The following is a 26,336-nucleotide window of genomic DNA, read 5'->3' as shown; positions in this document are numbered from 1 at the left end:
CTTCCCAGGTTCATACCATTCTCCCGCCTCAGCCTCCCGAGTACTTGGGACTACAGGCACCTGCCATCATGCCCGGCTTATTTTGTTTTTGTATTTTGTTAGTAGAGATGAGGTTTCACTGTGTTAGCCAGGATGGTCTCGATATCCCGACCTCATGATCTGCCCGCCTTGGCCTCCCAAAGTGCTGGGATTACAGGTGTGAGCCACTGCGCCCGGCCTGCAACTACAAAGTCTTTTAGGGAATTTTTCAAAGTCTTTTTAAAACAATCACATCTACGTGACATTTTAAAACATGTAAAATCCCAAATAAAAAAGATTAAATAGCGGTGTCTAATTTTATTAATATTTAAGAAGATATACTCATGCAAACTCTGGTCACGAAAGTTTTGCTAACAAAGGACATTACCACATTGCAGGCAAAAGATACCACTAAACTATGAACGACGTTGATTTACTGGCAAGGTGAGAACAAGAATCTAAATGTAAAAGGAGCTTATTAAGCCTAATAAATATCTTACAAGGGCAGGGAATTCTTAACATATGTACACATATTAGCTATTTCCACAATTATGCTGCATAGCAAACTAGTCCAAAAGTCAGTGGCCTACAATAATAGGCGTTCATGCTTCTTGCTCACGGGTCATAGTCTACTCAGTTTTAGGTTTCAGGGTGGCTTTATTTCTGCTCCACATGTCTCCACACCCTGCTAGACAGTAGCTATACAGAACATGTTCTCACAATGGGTTGCAGGGATGCCATAGAAGCCCATCTAAGACCTCTACTAGTATCATAGCTGTTCAAAGCCCATTGGCTGGCATGAGTCACATGACCATGGCTGACATCAATGGGGCAACACTACCGTCTCTAATAGAAGATCCTACAAAGTCACATGGCAAAGATGTGGGCATACAATTCAAAAAGGGAGAGGTGAAGAATGGAAGGAAAACACTTCAACAATTACAGAGGCACCTACTCCCTGATCTGGGGCACTGCCACCCTAATTAACTCTCTAAAGAATATAATGCACTGGTTTATCATGGCTTAACAGGCTTTAGCCACCCATCGGCATCTCACCCAATGGCACTTCATATTACGCATAAAGGTCAGACCAGCCCCTCACAATGTCAAATTAAATCACAGCCGCATAAACAACTGCAACCATCTCACAACAGAATCATCTCACAGCAAACAAAATAAAATGTTACATAACTCCAATTACTGAACCTCAGAATGCAAAGCGATTCTTCCCATCCAGTAATTTAAACTGTCTTTCAGTTCAGCCAGCTAAATCATGTTTTCTCACACTTTGAATTACGCTGACCTGAAAGGAATATACCTTGTCACTGAGTCATTTATTTTATGTCATACTTAATTGCTCTCTTTAGTCTCTCCATGTGTAGTCAATTTATCAGACAAAATATATTTGAACTTGAAGCTGATTCCATATAAGAGAAGCTAGAGGCAAAGTACAGTGAAGCCAACTCCAGGGGGATCTTTCAGTGAATTTAATCTATGAGATCCAAAAAGAGTAATTGCGTCTATAATATACATTAATTCAAGCCTCAAATATCACTGCATTAATTAATGGATACGATTCAAAGGTAACTAATTCAATGTCTTTTTGCATTCAAAATCCAGACTCAAAGATAATTCCTTTCATTGGCCATAATCTAAAAAGCCAACAGTTATACAGTTGACCCTTGAAGAATGCAGGGATTAAGGGCATTGACCCACTGTGCACTCAAAAATCTGCATGTACCATTTGACCCCCCAAAACTTAACCACGTATAGCCTGCTGCTCACTGGAAGCTTTACTGATAACACAAACAGTTGATTAACACATATTTAGTATGCTCTACGTATTATATACTGTGTTCTCACAATAAAGTAAGCTAGAAAAAATGTTATTAAGGCAATCATAAGGAAGAGAAAATACATTTACTATTCATGAAGTGGAAGTAGATCATCATAAAGGTCTTCATCCTCCTTGTCTTCACGTTGAGGGGACTGAGGAGGAGGAGGAAGAGGAGGGGTTGGTCTTGCTGTCTCAGGAGTGGCAGAGAGGGAAGAAAATCCACTTATAAGTGAACCCATGCAGTTCAAACTCTTGCTGCTCAAGAGTCAACAGTAGTTAACTTATAAAAGTAATTAAAAATGCTTACAAACACCTCTCCCGGAAGCCAACCACAGACACCCACATTGGGTTGGAGAAAACACGGAGGGCATGGGGACCGCCTCACCTTGGAAGCAAAGTCTGAAAGTCAGGACAGGGAAAAACGCCAAGGGAAAATGATCTTGAAAAGAAATGGTTATTCCCCTCTGAGAAATGTGCAGCACCCCCCAGTCCCTGAGAACAGGAGCCCAGCGCTGACAGAGCCGGCATGCAGGGCAGACATCATAAAAAAAATGATGTTTCCAGTCCCTGGGGGTGGGGACAGCAGCTAGTGCTGTCTTCTTGGGAAGGCAACACATTAGCAATTGCAGCCGTGTGAAGGTGGCTGCTTGGTCACCTTTTTGGTGCAGGACAATCACTGTTGTTTTTGTACAAAATAAGAGCTGCCACGTACAAGGAAAAAGGGTCCCTGAGCATGAGCAAGGCCTGAAAAGTAAAGATCCTCCAGTTCAGTGTAATGATGAGGGGATTCGCAGCAGCACCGCACACTGAGGAATACCAATGAGCAGCTCTATGGTAACCGAGCAGACAAATCTATCAGCAAGATAAATAGGAGGACGCTGGAGAAACGAAATGAACTCCCAACTTCGCTGTTCTATATTTTTGTAAACTGTTGCTAATAACCCCTCCACATCAAAACATCCTTGAATTCCTTTTTAAATTTCCAAAACCTACTTTCAGGGTTTATTCTCGAGCAGTTTTCACACATGCTAAAGCTGACGCAGCTGTTGCCGAGCCATCTCTGCAGATGCTGCTCGGCTTGAAAATAATTATTTCTGAGTGGAGAAGGCTTGCTCTGAGCTAGATGTTGTGAGCAGCAATTCTTACTGCCGTAACCACCAACTTACCCTTTGTGGGACTAATTCTTTTTCTTTTACAGTTTATTACAAAAAAAAAAACTCTGCACCTCCATATTTCCAATTCTAATTTTATAAAGGAAGAGTACCCTTTACAAGATTCCTTCTGTGGCCAGATTCCTTCACACAACTCCTCTTCGCCAGCAAGGTTCAGAGAACAGCGCGTTCTGGCTCATAACTCAGGCAACACTAATGTGGATTCTCAGACCAAACACAGCACAAACCAAAGAAGGCTGGAGACTTCTAGACGCTTCTTACATCAAGTGAAACAAAATCGGTTAATGTGCCACTACTATGTGATGCCCTTTCAAGGTTCTCCCATGTGAAGTTTTAGGAGAGGCCTTTTCCCCAGGGGGGTGGGGCAAACTAACACATTTTGGGGACATGATTTCCAGAACGCTTTTTTACTTGCAATTCCCATCCCACTCCCAAATGTAAGAATAACAGCTGTCATTTTCAACATTGATCAATATCACTTCATAGAAAGTGAAGTGAAAATGCAGAGTATCCTGAAGATAGCGATTGTGGTTATTTCCTGGGTGCCTGGAAGTGCCAAGGACTGTCCTAGGTCTATTGGCTCCATGCCTTATCACCAATCTCACCATAATCTTTTGTGAGAGAAAAACATCACCCATTCTAAAAAAAAGAAAATGAGAGTTTAAGTAACTTGTCCGAGGACACATAGTATTAAGTGGCGGAGACAAATTGAAACCTAAGTTTAACTTGTTCCAAAACCCTCACTGTTTCCTTCACATTCCACTCGTTCTCAGGGGACTAGACTATAATGCCAAGCTATTTAAACTGCAAAAGTTACCTTCTTAAAAGTATCATATGGACTGCCTAAAAACAGCCAGAAAGTTTTACAGGGATATTTTTGATATCCCTCAATATGAAGACTAATGGTAAAGCTAAAAATCTAAAAAGCAGTTCCAACTCTCAATACCAACTGTTTTTGTGCAAAGATTTTTCTCTGGCCTCTTTCTCTCTCTGTAGACCCCAGAATAAATTTGGAAATGTGTGTGCAATTGATCAATGCCTCGGCCATTTTGAAAAATAAATGTTCAAACTGGATAACAGTTCATCATGCATAATCTATAAAATGTGGGTTATTTATCCAAGAATCATAAACATTTAGTTTCAAAAATCCATCTTTCCATAATGTAACGGAACATAATTTTAGAAAGCTTTGGTCACCACTTGGTTTTTACTTTACTATCACTGTTTGTCCATCAGTATGAAAGTCATTTCCCCTTAAATAATAGCCAAACTCTTTAATCCTAATCCTGAACTCACTCACTCACTCAATCCTTTGTTCATTTAAACATTTACAACCATGGGGTTGCAGAGACAATGGGATCAGCAAGCCCCCTGCCCTCTCAATCTCTGACCACAGCCAGGAACAGTCCCTGTTACTCAGGTCTAGAATTTCAAAGGCATCAGTGACATTGGACTTCCATCTCTCTCCATGGCACTGCCAAGGTGGGTGAGGTGGGAAAGGAAGCGGCCACAGTCACCATTAGGTACCTCCATCCCTACAGCTGCAAACCACATTAAATAAATGCACAGTCTCAGTAAAAAGAAAAAATAAATTAAAAATTAAAAATTAAAAAAACACAGTCCTGTGGCTAGTGAACAGAGCATCTGGACATGATGTCTAAGTGCGTAAGCACTACTCCCTACTTCCCACTGGTTTTCCAATCATAAATTCCTCCAAGGGAGATTTGAGCCACCACCACCTTTTCCACTCATTTATGATCACTCTTCAGTACATGCCTCCTTCATGGCCCCCTCCCCCTTCCTTTCCATTTTCTTGATTAACTGTTTCATTATAATGCACTTTCACTACAGCAAATATGTCCTAACACGGCTCCATACTTCAAATCTCTCCCAGTCCCATCTATTTGCTGCCAGATTCATTAGCAGCAAATCACTCTCCTGCCCAGCACCTTGCAGATCTCCACACCTCATAATGGAGCCCAACCTTCTTAGCATGTTATTCAGGTCCTCTGTCACCCATTTCACCTCCCCTTTTCTCTCCTGGACTTTCCATAGAGTCACTGGTCCATAAACGGTCAATTAACACATCTATCACATTCCTAGCTAGGATATACTAGGCAAACCTAGAATATCCATCTCTCCTGCCACCAGCTGATGCCTGCTTCCTCCAGCAAGGCACTTCCTCCTCAAAAAGGCCTTGGTTTCTTTCCGATTATACTCATAAATATCGTTTAAGTGTGTTTCATTGAGTTACTTTCAAACCTCTTTGGTGCCAGCACACTGCAGAGTAAAGACCCTTCATGTATGCAAGCAGGAGCACACACACAGAAACCCCCAGTGAGCCCAGCCATAGCAGGGAGCACAACTCATGTTCTCTTGTTGACAGTACCCATCAGGACTGTACCTGCACTAGCTTTTCTCCTATGGAACTTTGCTTGCCAACAACAAGCTGAGCAAAGTCAGAAACTACAACTCATGCTGCTTTGATGCTTTGCAGCACCCAGAAGCAGCGCCCTAACAGTTGTGAGAGCTGTGGGTTGCTGAGGAGTCTCAAGAGAAAGACAATGAAATCATGAGATGGGAAGCATCTTCAGCGATAAAAATGAACTCCTGGGTTGGGCACGGTGGCTCAAAGCCTGTAATCCCAGCACTTTGGGAGCCCATGGTGGGCAGATCACTTGAGGTCGGGAGTTCAAGACCAGCCTGGCCAACACAGTGAAACCTCATCTCTACTAAAAATACAAAAATTGGCCGGGCGTGGTTGCAGACACCTGTAATCCCAGCTACTTAGGAGGCTGAGGCACAAGAATTGCTCAAACCCAGGAAGTAGAGGTTGCAGTGAGCCAAGATCACACCATTGCACTCCAGCCTGGGCAACAGAGCGAGACTCTATCAACAAAAAACAAAAAAAAGAAAAAAGAACTCCTGAAGAATTTAGGATTCGGATTTGTAGCCAACACTCCAATGCACTATGGATTAAAGTGTTCAACTGGTTCCTAACAAAGTATCATTACACAGAAAAGCAAATTTCTAATACAACTGGGTACTTTCTATGATCAGATCTACTTTTTAAAATGTTTTTGAAACGCGAGTAATTTATTCTTTCATTGGTTTTATAATAGCTTCAATGGTACTGTTCTGATCAGCACTACAGCAATAACTGAAAACATTAGATGCTTGAGATAGGACCCTATACAGAATTTGAATTTAAAAATCAGTAAGCTCAGAAAACATGAGGACATTTATTCAATACCAATTAAGATGGGTACTGCCAACAAAATGGCAGTGCTGCTAAAATAATAAACTGGCTAAAATCATTGACCTCCGAATGAAAAGTTTACTGCATAACTTAATTAAAAGTATTAAAAACATTCAGGAATGATGAAAATCAAATGGAGTAAAAAAAAATAATAAATTAAATACGATAAAAGGCTATTTACCAGAAATCACAATTTTTAAAAGTCCAAATATAAAAATTTCACCTAATGAAGAGATCTTGGAGAATTTTAAACCTAAAACGTCACATCACTGATACGACATGGTGTGGAAGTCACAGAAATGTCATAATAATGACTATGCTGAAAGAGCTAATAAGAAACATCTCAGGCTTTGGAGTCGAAAAGTCTTAAGGCCAAATATTAGCAAGGGCCCTGAGTAGCTGTGTGGCCTCAGGCAGTTTACATGACTTCTCTGAGTCACAGCTCCCTCATCTGCAAAATGAGAACAATCATGCTAACCTAAGAAAGTTATGGGGAAGATTAAATGAGATACTGTACAAAAAGCCTTAGCAAATGACTGGCTCATCATTAACTCCCAGTAAATAATGTCTGTTATTGTTTCCAGTAACTCATTCATTCATCTAGAATCTATGGGAAATCCAAAGATAAGGTCTTCACTCTTGCCAGGGCTCTCAACAATAGGCATTTAGAAACCATGGCTCCTGGCTGCTTCAAGAAATGTGCAGATAAAAGAAGGCAGGGGAAATGGTAGAACAATAAAAATGCTACGTCTGCATCTCATACTTGACATCAGAATTAAAATATATATAACCAAGCAGATGGCCATGAAGAAGAATAGAAATTACAATAATGCACACAGCAATAATACTATCCAATCTGCATATCACATTAAAAATCCAACTGGCATTGCTTTGAACACTCTGCAACGTGTCAATTCTGACACCCCCTAAAAGTCACAATCTGAATTCACAACTAGCCCCAATGAAGTCCCTTAATTCGATCACTTCATTTGTCTGTGGACAAACTTCTGTCAGTCCAATATACGGACCATGAGGACTGTGGGATGACAAGGATGGAAGGTCACACCCCAGCAAGTTCTGGGGGCTACCAACAAGACAGGATCCGCCATCTGGAACGAGTGAAGATATGGTGGGTGTTCAGGGTCAGGCAAGGCCTGGAGTCAGAGCCAGTAAAGGAGCCCAAGCAAACAATAATTCATTCTCCTTCCCAGACTTATGTTTGAATTATTTATTTTTATCTGTGACACTAAAAATTTCCAAATCCTTGGCTTTTACCATACAAAAACTATACAGAAACCCAGATGTGTGTGTGTGTGGCAGTGGGGGAGGTGGCGGGGAAAGGCTGTCGGGGAAGAAGGGCATACTCTCTGAGTAAGACCAGAGTCCTACTACAGAGACCAGACTGTTTATTCCAACAGTCATTTATTGATTGCCCAATTATGTGTGAGAAGACCTGCAGTGATGCTATATTCTCCCAGTCCCACAAGAAATACAAGCCAGGCTGGATGTAGTGGCTCACGCCTATCAACTCAGCACTTTGGAAGGGTAAGGTGTGAGGGGTGCTTGACCCAAGGAGTTCGAGACAAGCCTGGGCAATATGGCAAGACCCCATCCCTAGTAAAAATTTTAAAATATTAGCCAGGCATGGTGATGCATGCCTGTAGTCCCAGCTACTCAGGAGGCTGAGGTAGGAGGATCACTTGAGCCCAGGAGGTCGAGGCTGCAGTGAGCTGTGATTGCACCAATGCACTCCAGCATGGGCAACAGAGTGAGACCCTGTCTCACCTCACAAAAGAAAAAAGGAAAAGAAATACCAACCAAACTGATTCTACATCCAGGATTTATATACCTAGGGTTTTAAAAGCCAAAGCATTTTCCCTACACTCACTGGAACTCATCTAAGGCAATGAGGTCCGATGGCTCCATGTTCTCTTACATCCCCCGCTTTAACTGCCATGGAGGCTGTGAAGCCTGTCATATTTCTTCAAACATAAACATGAACGCTGCTCCTTTAATGTCTTTCTTCTCCCATAATAATTTGCACTCTAATTCAAAGAAATGCAATTCCATCATTGGTTCCCCATGCTGATGTTTGAGAAAAGATCATGTGATGCAAACCGTAATGACTAAGGAATATAATCAAGATGACGCCAGTAAGTGATTTCCAGCAATGTAGCCATTTACTATAAACCACTTCCTCCTCTGATGGAAGGGTTTAAAAAATTAAACTTTCACTGCTGCCACGAACTGTTGTAGTTTGGAAGGCGGCCCATGGTCGTGTCACCATCTTCGGTGAATCTAGTTAAGAGTTTTGGCCACTAGGGCAAGGAAAAAGCCAGGCAGAGCAGGGCAGAGTGGGGCAGAGCGGGACAGAGGGACCTGCAGCTACCACGACAGGTTTATTATTGCCCTGCCCTCAAGAGGCCATATGGCCCCAGCGTGGCCCCAGGAAATGGCTACAGAGGGGCCCCGAGCGCTAGCTGGATGGGGTGGTTTATAGTGTCCCATGTTGCACTATGGTAGGCAGGGTTCTAGTCCCCCCATTAGTACCCAGTCTAAAGTGACTTTTCCTGGCCAAACACATTTATCCCTCCCCATCTACACAGGGTTGCAGAATGTTGACCTTCTGCAAAGAACAGAGGTCTCTAAAGAGAGAGAAGCTGCCCATTCCCAGGTAAATGAGTGAAGCAGGAGACCAGCCTTTGCAAAGGAAGGAGCAAAACATTTGTAGAAAAATAAAATCAAGTGGGTAAGAATCTGTTTGAATTGAAACTCTGAACATTTTGAGATAGAGGGTTAAATACTTACTGCAAACAGCAATAAGGTTCCCAAAACAAGAATGCAACACCCCAAAATGACTAAGTGAGCAAAAGACTGCAATGGAGCAGATGACATCAGGTAAGATGTCTCTTGTCTTTCTGAACGCTCTGCTGTTTTTGTAGTCTAAATGGAAGAAAGCTGATTCACTGGAGAGAAATCAAGTGCATTGAAGGGAAAGAAGGTAGGAATCGAATGGCCAAGAAGGGCCACATTGGGATTTAACGGCAGAGAAAAAGGCTAGAAGCACCAGGTAGAGGAGGAGAGCTGGTCTCCAGTAGACAAAGCCAGCACAAGAGGCTCCTGACTTCCTGGTCAGGAATTCGCTCTTGCACACCCAATCTTCTGCAGTTCCCTCTGGAAACCAATGCAGATCCCCATGAGCTTGTATAGTATAGATCCTCCCTTCCCCACAGAAAGTAGCAGGTAAGATGTCAGAGGGATGGAGGTGGTCAGGAAAATGCTAGTCTAACCCCAGGCCTAGACTCTATTGCCTACTTCCCCAGGTCTAGCCAGCTGACAGGCCGTCAGAGACAAAAAGCTGACAACATGACAACACCTGGTTGTCACATTCCAGGGAAAAACAGGTACTTAGTGCTAGAGGACAAGTGGCGAGTAAAGAGAATGTCTTGTCCCACAGACATTCCCTGGGAGAAGCTGGTAGCCATGTAGCAGCTGAGAACCAGAGAACCCAGGGAGGTGGAACACAGCCAAAATTCTTCCTATCAGAAAGATTTTTCCAACTTGTAAGGTGGACATTATTTCATGGCCTAGCAAAATAAATGATTTACTGGACAAGCTATGGCATTATCAGATACCGCAGGAAAAGAAACCCTCAGGAACATCCTGCCACTACTGATAAAGCCCAGTCTTCAGTAACCAGGAGGTCCACAGGTGAACAGATTGCAGAAGCCTAGTGCTCCGTAGTAAGTTAATACACTCTCACAACTTTTTTTTTTATTTGTCTTTAGCCCATTTATGCCTAGTGTTCCATTATTGAAACTCTAAGCATGTGGGAGTTATCTATAGCCTACTGCTTAAGGTCATCGCCAAGGTCTGATTGCAAAAATTCAAAAAATTGCAACCTCAGGCATAAATGGATTAATTGCCATTTGTTTGGTTTTCTAACGGAAAATAAGAACTGATTTCCTTGCTCTGTTAGGTAGCAATCTGATGTACCCTTTCTCTGCACCTACCACACCAAATATAAGCCAAAGTGGTCTCTGTTTTTCCACTAGTACTTATTTCTCATTTGTGAATTGAGCTAACCACACACACAATTAAAAAAAAAAAAACAACATAAAGCCAACACTTTTTCTCTGTAGGTAGTAATTAAGGTGATTTGTTAGTTAGTTGGGTTTTTCTACATGTGTTTCTTTTTCTTTTTCAGAGATGAAAGGTACTCTCTCCACGTAAATGTCAACTTCCAAAAAGGAGTAGGTGCTTCTTAGACAAGAAGAAGATATCCTTGATGTGGGAAGGAGGGAGGTTTTTTTTTTTATGGTGATGAAACATTGTTTTTTTTAAATGTTGATTTACTATAATCTTACTAACATGAGTCATTAAAAAGTTATTCCTAAATAATTGTAGTAGAACTTCGTGTCCTATGCAGGAAAAAATGTCATATAGAATTGCAGATTACTTTCCAAGATAAACACCAGAATTCAGTCATCTAGCACTTACTCACCACCTACTACTGAAACCTTATCCTACGCTGTAGAATATTTACCATGTCAAAGGTCTGTTAGATGATATTTGTATTTTATTACAGAAATAAATTTTTAAATTATAAATCAACAGAAAATTAAAGATTTAAAAATCAATTGTATTAGTCCACTCTCACGCTGCTATAAAGAACTGAGACTGGGTAATTTATAAAGAAAAGAGGTGTAATTGGCTCACAGTTCTGCGGGCTGTACAGGAAGCATGGATGGAGAGGTCTCAGGAAACTCACGATCATGGCAGAAGGCAAAGGGGAAGTCGGCACATCTTCACACAGTGGAGTAGGAAACAGAAGGAGCAAAGGGGGAAGCACTACACACTTTTTAACAACCAGATCTCGTGAGAACTCATTTACTATCACGAAAACAGCAAGGGGAAATCTGCCCCCAGGATTCAGTCACCTCCCACCTGGTCCCTCCTCCAACCCGTGGAGATTACAATTCGACATGAGATTTGAATAGGGATACAGAGCTAAACCATATCATCAATTAATGAGGTCTCCTTCACACCACTACCCACAGTGTTCGCTCTAATTTAAAATGCCTTAGACTGAACCCACCGTGATGGGTTTAACAACGTCACAGATATTTTCATTACGCAGCTTTTTTTTCCAATTTAACCCTAATATCCCATTTTCTCCAAAAGGAGCTCTAAGTTTTTCTTCTCCGTTTTCAGTCACTACCTTGATCCTGCCTCCTAACTTCTTCACACTGGGCTTCTTTAATTTCTGCAAGCTTTGCGTTTCATAAAAACCCTAGACCACAGCTCTTCTGCAGTGTTTCCCTACCCTAATTAAGGAATTCATCACCTGTTTCTACTAATGCTTCTCCCACCCTGGGGAACACAGACCACCTGCCTGACCTCCCATGCCATGCAGCTGACACCTTTGGAAGGAAACAGCGTTATGGATTAAGCTCACACTTTTCTCATGTCTTGTTTCTGTTCCATTTTCTCCTGACAACCCATGTCCCTGCGGCGAACACCTTGCCTGCCCCACAATTTCTCCTTTAATGCTGGTTTCCCTAGCATTTTGGTTGAAAGAACCTTTTGTTATGAAGCCATGTCAAAACATGCACATTTGAACTATATTCTGAACCAGATTATTCTTCAAAGACGGAAACTATGAACTATGAATTTTCCTTCTGTATCCCTACTAGTACCTAATACCTAGATCTGAAACCAACACTATTCAATCAATGATTATTGACTGAGGGATGACGTCATGAGTTTCTTGAATCGACTTGGGTTGTATACATCCTGCTGTGCAGCTAAAGGGTTCTCAGGAAGAATCTTTCTCATCAGAATAGGGTTGTTCTCTGCACAAGCATAATCGCATGAGGAATACAGGAAAATTGCCATGTAATTCTGCTTTTCATAGGAACTAGCCTTTGCTTAAATTACTCAATTATTTTAAGATTTTACATAAATCTCAAAATGTATCTAAATTTCTTGGAGAAGAAATGCACGACAGGGAATAAAAAATACCTGAAAAACACTTTCAGTTCTTGTCTCCATTATGGAAATTTATAAGCAAACCAAAAGTAGTCCAAAAAATCAAGAATCCATGAGTGTATCAAATGTGTAACACGGGTAAAAATTCTGGTTTGATTCCTGTAGTTCAAAACAACAGAATGCATTGTAACCTGAAATTTTTTCTCATATGTATACAGATAAATATATGTATATTAAAGACAATTGAATTTGAGCATCAGATTGTTGATTTTTTTAAACCATTCTAGCCTTTAACTGACCTACATTGATTCCTTTACATTAAGAATGCAGTGGGTATTTGGTAACAACAGTGTTGTTTGAAGAAGTTTCCTCTACATGAAATCTTCTCTAAAATGCAGACATCATTATGAATAAATGCATGAATGAATAAACGCATCATTAATTAATAAAAAAATAAAAATTCAAAGCCATTGAAATATTGGAAAAATTTATTAAAAGAGTAAAATTTTGGGGGAAAAAAATGCCAGGAGTGTTCATCATTTGGGACAACGTCTTATGGAACTGGTTCTCAAATATTAACATGCATAAATAAGAATCACCTGGAGAATTAACAATGCAGACTTCTGGGCCTCCCTCTTAGTGGGTCTGGGGCCAGGCCCATCAGTGAGCACTCTCACCGGATTCACTAGGTAATTGTGATGCATACAGGGAGGCAGGAAAAGACAATTTGGAGAAACACTGACTCACAGAAAGCATCTCACTTTCTTTTTCCTCTAAAACCCTTTCAGTATTATCCTCTCAAGGTCTTTAGGCATTTCTATGGAGAAACTGGAGAATTAAGGGTAGGCCATTTAATAGAGGCAAAAAATGAAATCAAGACCTCACCCAAACAAATTCTTAGGTTCTTACTGGCCTGAGAATAATACCTTATGCCCTCCATTTGCACGCTCACAACCAAATAAACAGACAAATATCAAATTGAAGACAGGAAGTTCAATTGCAGCTGTAAACAGTCCCTGACTTGTGCAGATACACCCACACTTATATCTTAGTTCTTTAAGGAGCACGAGGCCTAGTATATGACATAAAATAGACATCCAATAAACACTTGCTAAAAGACCTAATGCCTTTAGAGCAATAAGTCACGGCATATCCATCTAAGAAGTCAGCAGGGAGATCCCCAGCTGGTCAAATTGGCCAGGTCAGGCCCCAGCAGCCTGAACAGTAAAGCCCCAGGGTTACTGACTGTGAAGAAGTAAAACAGTAAAATTTAAAATATACATAAGCAAAACTGTTTTGAAATCATTATCTGGCCAGGCACAGTGGCTTGCACCTGTAATCCCAGCACTTTGCAAGGTCAAGATGGGAGGATTGCTTGAGCCCAAGAGTTCAAGACCAGCCTGGGCAACATAGGTAGACCCCATCTTTCCAAATAAAATAAAATTAGCCAGGCATGGTGGTGCATGCTTGTGGTCCCAGCTACTCGGGAGGCTGAGGTGGGAGGACTGCTTGGGCCCAGGAAGTCAAGGCTGCAGTGAGCTGTGATCATGCCACTGCACTTCAGCCTGGCTGACAGAGCAAGTGTCTCAAAAACAATAATAATAATAAATTAAATTAAATCACTATTTTGTTTCTTTTTACAACTACCCACCCGTAAGTATAATCTGATACAATGAATTACTGTCATACTAACACTTTTTTTTATTTTTAAGTATTGTAATCTTTTTTTTCCTTTATTTGCTAGGCTCACCCTGTAAGCCCCAAGAACCAATGTTAGTAACCTGGAATATATTAATCCATATTTTTCTACCTATACATATATTCCTAATCAGAGCTATACATATATAGACATAGATAGGCACATGCAGGCACTCACAGACGGTTTTGTCGTCTCTATGCTTTTCTGCACCTGTGTTTCTCACTGAGCAACACTTTAGACACACCTCCAAGGCATTTGGCTATAGATCTCTATTTCCTTCCTTTAAATGACCGCATCATATTCTTTGGTACAGATTATCATAATGTAACTCACTATTCTCTTGCAGAAGAGCTTTCACTCTGTCTCCAGTTTTGTGTACTACAAACGGCGCTGTCATAGACATCCTTGTGCTTATGTTTTCTATGCTGATAATTTTGTTTCTATGGGAGAGATTCCCAGGAGTGGAATTGCCAGACCAAAACGTATTCGTATTTTGCAAGTTTTAACACTTGCTGCTAGATTGCTTTTTTTAAGGCAGTGAGAGTTCATGTTTCCAAAAGAGTTAATATTTTAATGGAGATAAAATAAAATTGTGCTTAGAAAGCAGGGAGTCCATCATCTTTCTGTGACAATGCCACCACTTTCTGTGAGACCTGTAAATCCAACCAGTCCTTCTTCCCTGTTCCTTCCCTTGGCCAGCCCAGCCACTCCTGCTAAAGCCTGAGACTTTCCAGGGTTCCACTGATGGGGGTCACTATGCCCTGAACTTCTGCATTTATATTCTAAAGCTGGCTACCATAACTTTTCCAAAGGAGGAGTTGCAGGGCTTTCACCAAATTTCCGTCGTGGTCCATGACCCAAAAAGTGTTAGGAACCACCCGTCTAGAGTCTCATGGACAACAAGAGGATATTGCTTACGACATGATTTAATTTTGCCAAGGATAACAATAAGAAGAAAGTTGCTTTTATTGGAGAGGTCTTCCTGTGTCCATGAAGCAATCAAAACCATTTTCGATCCACATTATTTTAAGAAGGAGCAAGTTCTATAAATACTTGACAAAAGGGCACAGGTGTTGGGTGGGGAAAGAAAAACAGAAAGAGCTCCTTCCAAACAAGATAAAGGATCCTTTCTTATTCGACATATCCTCAGAGAATTTGGCATCTGATCCATGGAAAGAGGAAAAGAGTCACTTTTGGGTTTCTTTCAAAGAAAGGGTAAACATTTCAGTGGAGAATGAGAAGAGAAAGCCAAATGAAATACAGAAAAAAAAACTGTTTACAGAATTTGGGAGAATATATTTTGAGGGGACCCAATAAACACCTCTAAGTCAGGGCTCAGGTCTTTCCTCCACTCACCCCCTCTCCCCAGGGCTGCTGGTCTCTCGCCTCACACAGCCCCCACCCAAGAGCAGGCAGGGCTGGGCCAAAGGAGGTATCCATTAAATGCAGATTAAACCAATATATAATTAAAGCACCTTATACAGAATAAGTTACAGAAAGTACGGAGGGTCCTTCAGTGAGATTTCTTTGCTGGTAAAGGTTTGAAACCAACAATACCATGGTCTTTTTCCATTTGTAATTTACGCCAAGAAAGAACTGGAAAAGCATCTGTCCACCTGTCAGAAAAGTGTCTTGCTCTTCATTCTTACAAGACTCTTGTTTTTTATGAAACTACCTTCCATTCTTTCTACTTCATTTCATACATTATCACCCTTATCATCCAACGGCACAATATCATCCAGGTGATTGCTTAGCGTGGTTATTTATTAGCAACCATTAAATTAATAAGATCACTGGCCTCTAGTTTAAAATCCACAAAAAAGGACAAAGATGAAAACAGACATTAAAAAACCTTAAATTAATGAACAAAATACATAGAGAAAGACCCACTAAAACAGGTAAAGCCTCTTTAATTACGTCTATGCTTGTTATATAGTAGAATGAGAGATCTATCCTCTGGAATCAGTAATATTCTGAAAAAGATCTCATTACCACACTTCCAGAAGTAATACTACATATTTCTGTTACGCTTTGTCATGTTAGCTATTTCTTAAAACATAAGGAATAACTAAAAGACAGAGACTGCAAAGCTAATTCACAGATGGGGAACTTAGATTGCAATAAGGTGACTGTCAGAGTGTCCAGCAGTGAATTAAATCATACTTAGTCATTGATAACAAAAGAGAAAAGACATTTCATGTTTTCTCGGTCTTTCAGGTTTTCAAGACTTTCCTGAACATTGTCCTTCCAAGTTAACTTTGTTATATTATTATTATATGTGTGTGTGTATATGTGTATAGGTAGATGTTATACAAATGTATGTAAAAACATGCATATATTTATACACGTATTGCATATGTTTGCATATCTATATATATGTACAGCAGTACCCTCTTATCCCTGGTTTCACTTTCCACAGTTTCAGTTAACTGCAGTCACCTGTGCGCTGGAAACAGGTGAGTAAAGTATAATAAGATATTTTGAGAAAGAGAGAAACCACATTTGCATAACTTTTTTTACAGCATACTGTTGAAATCATTCTATCTTACTATTAGTTACTGTTGTGTTTTTTTAATTTTAAATTTTTTATCCATAGGTTTTTTTGGAGAACAGATGATATTTGGTTACATTTAAAAAGTGAGCTAAGGACATGAATAGACAATTCTCAAAAGAAGATATACAAATGGCCAACAAACATATGAAACAATGCTCAACATCACTAATGATCAGGTAAATGCAAATCAAAACCACAATGCAATACCACCGTACTCCTGCAAGAATGGCCATAATCAAAACAATCAAACAATAATAGATGTTGGCATGGATGCAGTGAAAACCTGCTGTTGGGAATGTAAACTAGTTATTGTTGTTAATCTCTTTCTATGCCTAATTGATAAATTAAACTTTATTGTAGATAGATACATACAGGAAACAACAGTATTTATAAGGTTTGGTACTATCTGCAGTTTTCAGACATCCACTAGGGTTCTTGGAACATATTCCCTGCAAATAAGGGGTGTCTACTGTATGCCTATTGTATGCAATGTATGTATATTGTATGTATATCTACATATATGTATATTACATGTAATATTTATTATATATGTATATAAAAACACATATACATACACACTCCTAAGACATTAAGTGGTATTCCTATGAAGAATAAAATATGCTAGAATAAAAAGATTCAAAGCCTTGGAAATTATCCAATTCTAAGGAAAACTTATATAACAGATATGTTCTCTGTCCAATAGCAGAAATACAGTTAAGAGCTTTTAATTTCAATGGTTTACAAGCATTAAAGCCATTCTAGAGGTTTTTTAAAAAAATCAGTATTAAGGTTCTACAATTGCTTAATTAAAAATAGAATAGAATTCTTGGCTTTACTATATTTCACTTTTTTGGTTTAAGTAAATCACTTGGAACTGGTATATTTAGCTGTCTGGTGTCTAAAATACTGTGTGCTTAGGAAGCTAAGTCAGTAGCTAAAGATGCTTATTAGATTTCCCTTAGAAGACATTTACAGATCATGGATTCCTATAAATAAGAAAAATTCCACAGAAATAGGAACTCAGTGTCAGTCAAAAGGGGTCCAGAGCAGTTCTACCAGTTAGGATCAAATTTGTGTCACCTTAATTTCTGATTTAGCATCATCCTGATCCTCGACCTCACCAAAAATCAAGACAGAGGGAAGGAGGGAGAGAAGGAAAGTCTAATTGCTCTCTTTCGACATTTTGTAATGAGAAAAACTCCATTTTACAAAGCACAACCCATATTTTGGAGACCCAGGTATCTCATTTCAGAATACAATACAATTGTCCCAAATGGAAGCTTTTTTAAAGTATGATATTAACACAGACAGGGTCTCACTCTGTCACCCAGGCTGGAGTGCAGTGGCATGACCATAGCTCACTGCATCCTTGAACCCCTGGCCTCAAGTGATCCTTCTGCCTCAGCCTCCTAAGTAGCTGGGGCTACAAGCATGAACCACCATGCCTAGCTTGTTTATTTTTATTTGTTAATTTTTTTGGCAAAGACAATGGTCTCCCTATGTTGCCTAGGCTGATCTTGAACTCCTGGCCTCAAGTGATCCTCCTACTTCAGCCTACCAAAGCATTGGGATTATAGCCATAAGCTACTATGCCCAGCCTGATTTAATACTTTTAAAGCATTCTCCTGGATAGATAGGCTATATATTCAAATGCCTAATTCAAGGGCCAGTTACCAGATTCTGACCACTTACTCATAACAAATAGCCTAGAGCCTGCCTGCCCAAAGTACAGCTCTCACACCTCCACCGTGAGCTCTAAGAATGATGGAAAGGGAGGTAGGGTGGGCCAGGAGGGAATCAAAGGACCAACTTTCCAGGTCTCGGGAAACAGAGGAAAAGGATACAGGCCATTTCAGGAGGGATGAGAGTAGAACACCAGGTCCCTGTGATTAAAGGCTCAAAAACCCAGTGGTGACACAAAAATAAAAACATCTTGGTTATTTTCCTGTCTCCCACTACTGATATTTTTGTCTCTTACATCATTTTATCCAGGATTAAAATGGCGGGGGGTGGGGCGGGGCAGAGGTCGGGGATCTGACTTACGGGAAACTGTGAGGATGAGAGAAATCGCAAAGGTCGGAGGTAACATCTGCTTAGCATGCTGTGCTCCCTGAAGGAAACGTACCACATCCAGTGAATTCGTCCCCTTTGAGGTTCTTACTCACATTCACCCATTCCTATATGTGAAACATAACCTCTCATCATTTACATTGCCTCAAAACCTTGAAAAGAAACACGCTGAAGCTTCTCCCAATGAACTTTTACCAATTCATACATGAGAAAGTGCTTACTCGGAGAACAAGAAGCATCACCATGGATCAGAAGACAGCATCAAATGGTGGAAAATCAAAAGGGGGAAGTGTAAAGCTGCCAAAATTAGGTTCAAAGAAAAGAGAAAGTTAGAAGGCAAGCATAAAAGGTTTCTTGTCCAAGACCAGCAGAACCCAATAAAAACTGTCTGGAGAAACAGTGTTTGTGTTTAGAAGTCTGAAGTTGTCCAATGAGACAAGACATAATAAGAGAGCCAGCCGCAGTGGCTCATGCCTGCAATCCTAGCGCTTTGGGAGGCCAAAGCGGGCAGATCACTTGAGGTCAGGAGTTCGAGACCAGCCTGGCCAACATGGTGAAACCCAGTCTCTACAAAACAAACAAAAATTAGCCAGATGTGGTGGCACATGCCTGTAATCCCATCTACTCAGGAGGCTGAGGCAGGAGAATTGCTGGAACCTGGGAGGCGGAGACTGCAGTGAGCTGAGATCATGCCAGTGCACTCCAACCCAGGCAACAGAGCGAGACTCCGGCTTAAAAAAAAAAAAAAAAAAAAAAAAAGAACTCAATAAAGAGCAGAGTCCCCTAGCGTTAAAAAAATGGGGAACAATGAATATACATTTGGAAATGGGATCCAGAGCTGAGCAGGACACAGAAGACTGTTCTAAGATTTTATTATGCATCTGCTGCAGAAAGGTATACAGGCCTCCAACTCCCCAAAAGTGCCTTAAAATATACTTAAAATACACTCCATTCTCTCTGCAGGTCTTGTTGCAGTTTTAACTTTTTCCTATTTTTTATTATTATTAATATTATTTTAGATATAGGGTCTCACTCTGTCACCCAGGCTGGAGTGCAGTGGTGTGATCGTAGCTCACTACAACCCCAAATTCCTGGGATCAAGTGATCCTTGCACCTCAGCTTTCCAAAGCACTGGGATTACAGGAGTGAGCCATCAGGCCTGGCCTATTTTTTATTACGTTATTACCACCCTCTCTCCCACTAGACCATAAACCCCCTGAGAATAAGGGCCTCATCTGGTTTCACTCACTGCAGGATATCCAATTACTGACACAGAATTGGCATTCAGTGGCAAATGAAATTTTGGTCAAGTTTATGATCGGGCAATCATAGAGAGTGGGATTTGAAACTTACGGACAATGCTATCCAAAATAGCTCTCCAATTGTCTTTGGACAGTCAATGGAGTTCCTCAGTCAGGGATTCATTGCTTTGAAGGAAGTCAGACTTCAGCAGACATACTTTAAGATGCAACTCCCACCTGAGAAAGGTTCTGCTTTAGGTAATACTTACCAGTAAGGTCCACCTTACTGAATGGTTAGGTGACAGATAACTGAGAGAGAAACCCTCTGGAAATGGAATATAAAATAAGAAGGTTCAGAAACGTGCCAAGGGCAAGCCACATTACTGCCTTCTTGAGCTTCCAAAGGTTTATACTAAACACGTGCCTTCATTTCTCCCAAAAGATGTTTAACTATTATGTTCCCTATAAAAAAATCACTTTGCCTTCTCACCCTTACTACTGTCATATATTGTACTTCCTACGAACCATGTTTTTATGACTCTGCAGAAACCTGGAAGATTAAAAAAGAATCAACATAGATTACAAAAGAAAGACTCAAAGGTTCCAGAATGATTTGCATTCTCTCCATTATCATTTTCCATCTTTCACTATATCAGCCCTCATAAATTACACACACTCCATTTAAGAGCACAGTGAGCCCCAAATCCCTCTTATTTTCAACATGATTGCAAACAGCTAAGCCAAGCACATAATAGCTAAGCCAAGCACATAAACAACTAAGTGGGGAGTAGCTATCGTTTTGTCTTCATTTTAAGCAGCCTATTTCAAAACTATGCTCTACAGATGCCCAGGTTTCCTTAAGGCTCTGGGGTTGGGAAGATGAGCAGGGTCAGGGGGGTTTGGAGATGCCAGGGGCTTGCCCCCCTCCCCTGCTTCAATCATGACAGTTCCATGTTGTTGTCTTCTCAGTGGGAGCTCCCACTCAGAATTTCATCGGAAGAACCATTTCAACGGCTTTGAGAAGTCTCCAGACCCCTGGTTCAGAGCACCCAAGCATCTATGCCTTCCCTTCCAATAAGAGTGTGCTACACGGCCGGGCACGGTGGCTCAAGCCTGTAATCCCAGCACTTTGGGAGGCCAAGACGGGCGGATCACGAGGTCAGGAGATCGAGACCATCCTGGCTAACACAGTGAAACCCCGTCTCTACTAAAAAATACAAAAAACTAGCCCGGCGAGGTGGCGGGCGCCTGTAGTCCCAGCTACTCGGGAGGCTGAGGCAGGAGAATGGCATAAATCCGGGAGGCAGAGCTTGCTGTGAGCTGAGATCCGGCCACTGCACTCCAGCCTGGGTGACAGAGCGAGACTCCGTCTCAAAAAAAAAAAAAAAAAAAAAAGAGTGTGCTACACAGCCCAAAAAAGGAAACGCTTTCTACCACACGATATTAAAATAATCAGTAAGCTTCTTTTTCTGTTTTTTGGGTTTTTTGTTTGTTTGTTTGTTTCTTAGAGTCTTGCTGTGTCAGCCAGGCTGCTGGAGCACAGTGGTGTGATTACAGCTAACTGCAGCCTCCAACTCCTGGGCTCAACAGGATCCTCCTGTCTCAGCCTCCTGAGTAGCTGAGACTACAGGTATGCACTATCATGCCCTAATGTTTTATAAAATGTTTGTAGAAACAGCAGTCTCCCTATGGTGCCCAGGCTGATGTCAAACTCCTAGCCTCAAGCAATCCTGCCACCTCAGCCTCCCAAAGTGCTAGGATTACAGGCATAAGCCACAGCACCCGGCTAGAAATTTCTTCTTTAAGGGGCTTTTCATCTCACCTGGATGTTTTAAGTTTAGGGATCACCCAACTTACAAGAGTTTGTGTTCCAAAACTTTTGTTTCTAAGTCGGGGCTTTGGATCTCACTTTCCTAAAGAAAATGAGGTGAGCCAGGCCCAAGGCAAGCAGTAAAAGCCTGACGCCCCCCACAGCTGAACTATAATGTTGCTGATTCCACCAGAAGCAGTCTTACTTTTGCTTCTTGTTGAATGGACTACTGTGGGCCCGTTGGGGCGTCTAACCACTCTTTATCCTATTTCTTTGAAGCAGTTCATGCTGTGATGTGTGATCAAAAGGGAACTAGTGACTATAAAAGGGCTTTCCCTTCCTCTCTTCCTCTTGACTGCCAAGGTCCAGGGCAGTCCACATCTACTGCAGTCAGGGGCTGGCCGAGTGGATGTTCACCAAGTGCTGGATAAAGCCTGTGAACCACTGGCTCTAAAGAGCTACTCTTGGTTTGTTTGTTTATTCGCAGTATTTCATAAAATTTTCTTATGACAATCTGGCACCTGATATAGATTCCAAAAAACCTTGAGAGGATTTAGCATTTAGATTAAAAATATTCACAGTGTTTATAACCCTCTCAAGAGGAGAGAAGGGGGAAATAAAAAGAAAAGAGAAAATTTTTAAAGAAAGAGATAACAGTGGGTAACTATAAATAACTTTCTAGATTGGATTGGAAAATAATTTTTGATTTTCTTTATGTTTGGCTCATTTGGTAAGCTAATGAACTGAAAGAAGTGAACTGGTTTTAACCACACAATTCTAAAAGATTTCGGAATTTGAAAACTTGGAGCTATGAATAGATGTGATTCATTTAGCACCACAAATGATCAAAACAAGCCTATAAAATATTAATAGTCAATTTTCCACCAAAACCAGTGAGCTGTTCAGAATTCCAGATATCAAAACTCTAAGGAAATGCTCTCATGCAGAATCAAATCATTTAATAGGCTAAAATGGATTCCAATGCCATTACTGAGTATCACCATTAGGATAGACACCTATCCACGTTTTTGCAAAAATGGAAATATTCCTACATTAGTGTTCTCACCTCTCACCCAGAAAAAAAGAAATCATAATGACTTCTTCCTACTGATACTTAACGCCAAATTCTACCTTTACATATACTACATCATCCCTTGTATTGCAATTCTTTGCTTACAGATCTTTTCTAGGTGCTTTCTGAGCAAGGGGACCAGAGTACTGGTGAAGAGTGTGGACATCGAGGGCTCAGAGATCTAGGTCCCATTCCAAGGGCCTATTCCATACCAGCTAAGTGTGAAAAGGCAAGTTATCGAAATTCTCTAAAGGTTGAATGTTTTATCTAAATAGAGATGATACTAAACACCTGTATCATTGAAGCTGTTTGTGATTAAATAATACATGTAAAATTATGTCCTTGGAATACAGCAGTGCTGTTGATGATGATGATGTCTTTATATCCCAGTGCACAGAGTAGGTAATCAATACGTGTTTTTTGAATTGCATTGAATTTCCCCATGTTGTCTGCTTGATGGAGCCCAATTGCTTCTAAAGAAGAGGACATTTGAGCAAAATCTTTATAAAGATCTGACGCCTTCCCCTGACTGCTGCTTGGCAATCCCACAGATCTTTGCACATCTCGCCATTAGCTCTTGTCCCACCAGCCTATAATTATTTGTATATGCTGCCCTTTGAAGCTTGCAGCTGGCCACATCAGGGAGCATAAAATCAGCCATTCATAAAACAGTGACCTTGTTTTTCTTTGCATCTCCAGAGTCAGACACATAATAGGAAAACAATAAATGCTTGCTCCTGGGATGTGCTGAAGGCATCTATGACCACTAACCGAGCCCAAAGGGTGTGGTGTGCCTTCGAAAGGGAGGGGACAGTGTTTATATCAGATTCTTTCTCAACCTTGAAGGCTCCATTCAAATCTCACGTCTAGCACAAAGCACTACTGAGTCCAATCCACACTGATTCTTCTCTCTCTTTTTTTTTTTTTCCCCCGAGACGGAGTCTTGCTCTGTTGCCCAGGCTAGAGTACAGTGGCACGATCTCAGCTCACTGCAACCTCCGCCTCCCGTGTTCAAGCAATTCTGCTTCATTCAGTCTCTCGAGCAGTTGGAATTATAGGCATCCGCCACCACTCCCAGCCAATTTTTGTACTTTTTGTAGAGATGAGGTTTCACCATGTTGGCCAGGCTGGTCTCGAACTCCTGACCTCAAGTGATCCACCCACCTCGGCTTCCCAGCCTGATCTTTCTCTTTTTCAGTCCTTACAACAAATTAAATATAGTCATTCCAAGATGTGTGTTAGTCCTCTTTGCTCAGACACCCTATAAATTTATGAAGAGAGGAGAAACTAATTATAAATTATTTTGCACAGTACTGAAGTATATCACAGGCAGGAAATGAGTATTTGATTGCTTGATTTACTTCTATGTCCAGTGTGTACTTGTCCAGAATTACCTGATGAACCCTAACTTGACGAGAAGAAAGGCATGCTGGATCTGCACAAAGCCAAGTTCTGGTATCCCCGAGGGTGTGAATGAACAGAGGTGTTCTTGCCGGCCTCCGTAATAGTGTCTCTCCTTGGCCAGTACTCAATTTTTGTAGCCAAAACCAGTACACAAACACCAGCATTTCACACAAACTAAAAAGTAGCTCCCAACCATGTATTCATGGCATTGTTAACCAACAGTAAATTCCACTTGGAGATTATTTCCTCTAATTAAATGGACTGAGAAGTGATCCCAAGTCTCCCAGAAAGAGACTACAGGCAACTGCAACCTCCCCTGTGGTCAGATATACCATCAAGGAAATGATTCAATCCCAAGCCACTGAAAGCTGCCTACTCTCATTAAGAAAGAGCTTCAGGCCGGGCACAGTGGCTCACGCCTGTAATCCCAGCACTTTGAGAGGCCGAAGCGGGTGGATCACGAAGTCAGGAGTTCAAGACCAGCCTGGCCAAGATGGTGAAACCCTGTCTAGACTAAAAATACAAAACTTAGCCAGGCAGGGTAGCAGGCACCTGTAATACCAGCTACTGGGGAGGGTGAGGCAGAGAACTGCTTGAACCCGGGAGGCAGAGGTTGTAGTCAGCCGAGACCACACCACTGCACTCCAGCCTGGGCAACAGAGCAAGACTCCGTTCTCCCATCCCCCCCAGAAAAAGAGCTACAGACTGACATTTTCTAAGCCTGTTAGCTGAACACCACTTTCCTTCACAAATTCTGTGCTTTTCCCTTTCACATACCAGGAATTCTCAGGGACCATCATTATCACCATCGTAACAAGCCTCCACAGTCATAGAATATCTTCTCACTTTTTGAAATGCTTTCACACCTAACTACCTCATTTAATACTTACAGACACCCTCAAGACAGATAGATAAGATGGACTGCCTCAATGTACAAACTGTAGTTTCTCTGATGTGAACAGCCAGTGAACAGATGAAAGAGGCCTACAACCACCCAGGCTCCCCTACCTCCACCTGCCTTCTCCCCTCTTCCCTCCTTACTTCACCACTGACCAATGGATTGCAATGTAGTTGCTTGCTCCGTGTCTTCCTATGGGGTGCCAGGAAAGACAGCTTCTTTGAAAGAGAGCACCCCATGTTTACTAAAAGATCGGGTGTCCCTGCAGAAAACCCTGCCACTCACAACCCTAGTCTTAACTGATGTGTTTCACCATATTGAAGGCAAGTTGCCATCTAACATGGTTGACCGGGAGCCAATTGTGGTGTTCTCATCTTTGTTCATGCTGTCAATGTGACATATGAAAGAAATATGAACAAAGTGACAGGACGAAAACAAAGCCCGTGGCTGGTGTGAGATACACAGACGGGGTGTTAGCCCCACACGCACTGCAACTGGGTCAAGTTAACACCTTGTTTTTCCCCACATATGCGGTGTGGAAAAGCTATTTGTAAAACGTGTTTAAATATTTAGGACCAAATAAGTCAAGATTGTTAGGAAACATCAACTCTGACCGGAACTCATTACTCGCCCTAGTCCAACATGAATAACAAAACTGAGAATATCAGGACAATTCAAGACCGGGAACAATACAGATGTTCAACAATTTTACCCGGAATTCCTACACAAGCCTGCTTTCAGGCTCCACACCGGCTGGTGACCCGGCAGGAACAGGACGAGGACAACAATCTCAGAAGAGCAGCCTTGTGAAAAATCTTTAGTGCCAAAGGAACAAAACAAATCTTCTAGAAGTTACCTGACTCTGCAATTCACTTTGCTGCTTCAGGCGAAGATTTTCAGGTGTATCTGCCACCGTGGTGAAGGACTGCTTTGGGTAGTGTCTGTGGAGAAATTTTTTAAAAGGACATAATTAAAATATTGTGCTACAAAACAACACTTTCACACATACCCATTGTTTTGCGCATCCCCCACTTTCCCCACTCCGCAACAGCTGAAGAGGGACCTGAGCTTGGCTCACAACTTAACATTGGCTTCTCTTTTCTAAGGGCATCTTCACACATGCTCAAGGTTCTCCTAATCTCCGCCCTTCCTCCACCCCACACACCCTTCCAGCATGAGTGCCAGCTCATCCATCCTTCCACCAAACTTCCTGACAAAGAAGCCTCACCTCACTGTCCCTGCCCGTCTCCTCTCCGACTCACTCCCCAACTCTATGACTGCCTTCTGGCTTCTGTTTCTAGAAGCTTCTCT

General features: G+C 41.4%; 1 protein-coding gene across 1 annotated transcript in view; it reads right to left on the bottom strand.

The window, feature by feature from the left end:
• The window catches only part of NEBL (nebulette), a 389,368-nt gene that overhangs the window by 209,271 nt on the left and 153,761 nt on the right, over positions 1-26,336 (bottom strand). Inside the window, exon 2 of the mRNA XM_011997677.1 lies at positions 25,882-25,966. Coding sequence (XP_011853067.1) covers positions 25,882-25,966 — 85 coding nt within the window. The remainder of the gene's footprint in view (positions 1-25,881; positions 25,967-26,336) is intronic.

This window comes from Mandrillus leucophaeus, unplaced genomic scaffold, assembly GCF_000951045.1.
Source record: "Mandrillus leucophaeus isolate KB7577 unplaced genomic scaffold, Mleu.le_1.0 Scaffold545, whole genome shotgun sequence".
In the NCBI taxonomy this organism is placed as follows: Eukaryota; Metazoa; Chordata; class Mammalia; order Primates; family Cercopithecidae; genus Mandrillus; species Mandrillus leucophaeus.
The sequence above is the reverse complement of the archived record's forward strand: the minus strand, read 5'-3'. Positions and strand labels throughout refer to the sequence as shown.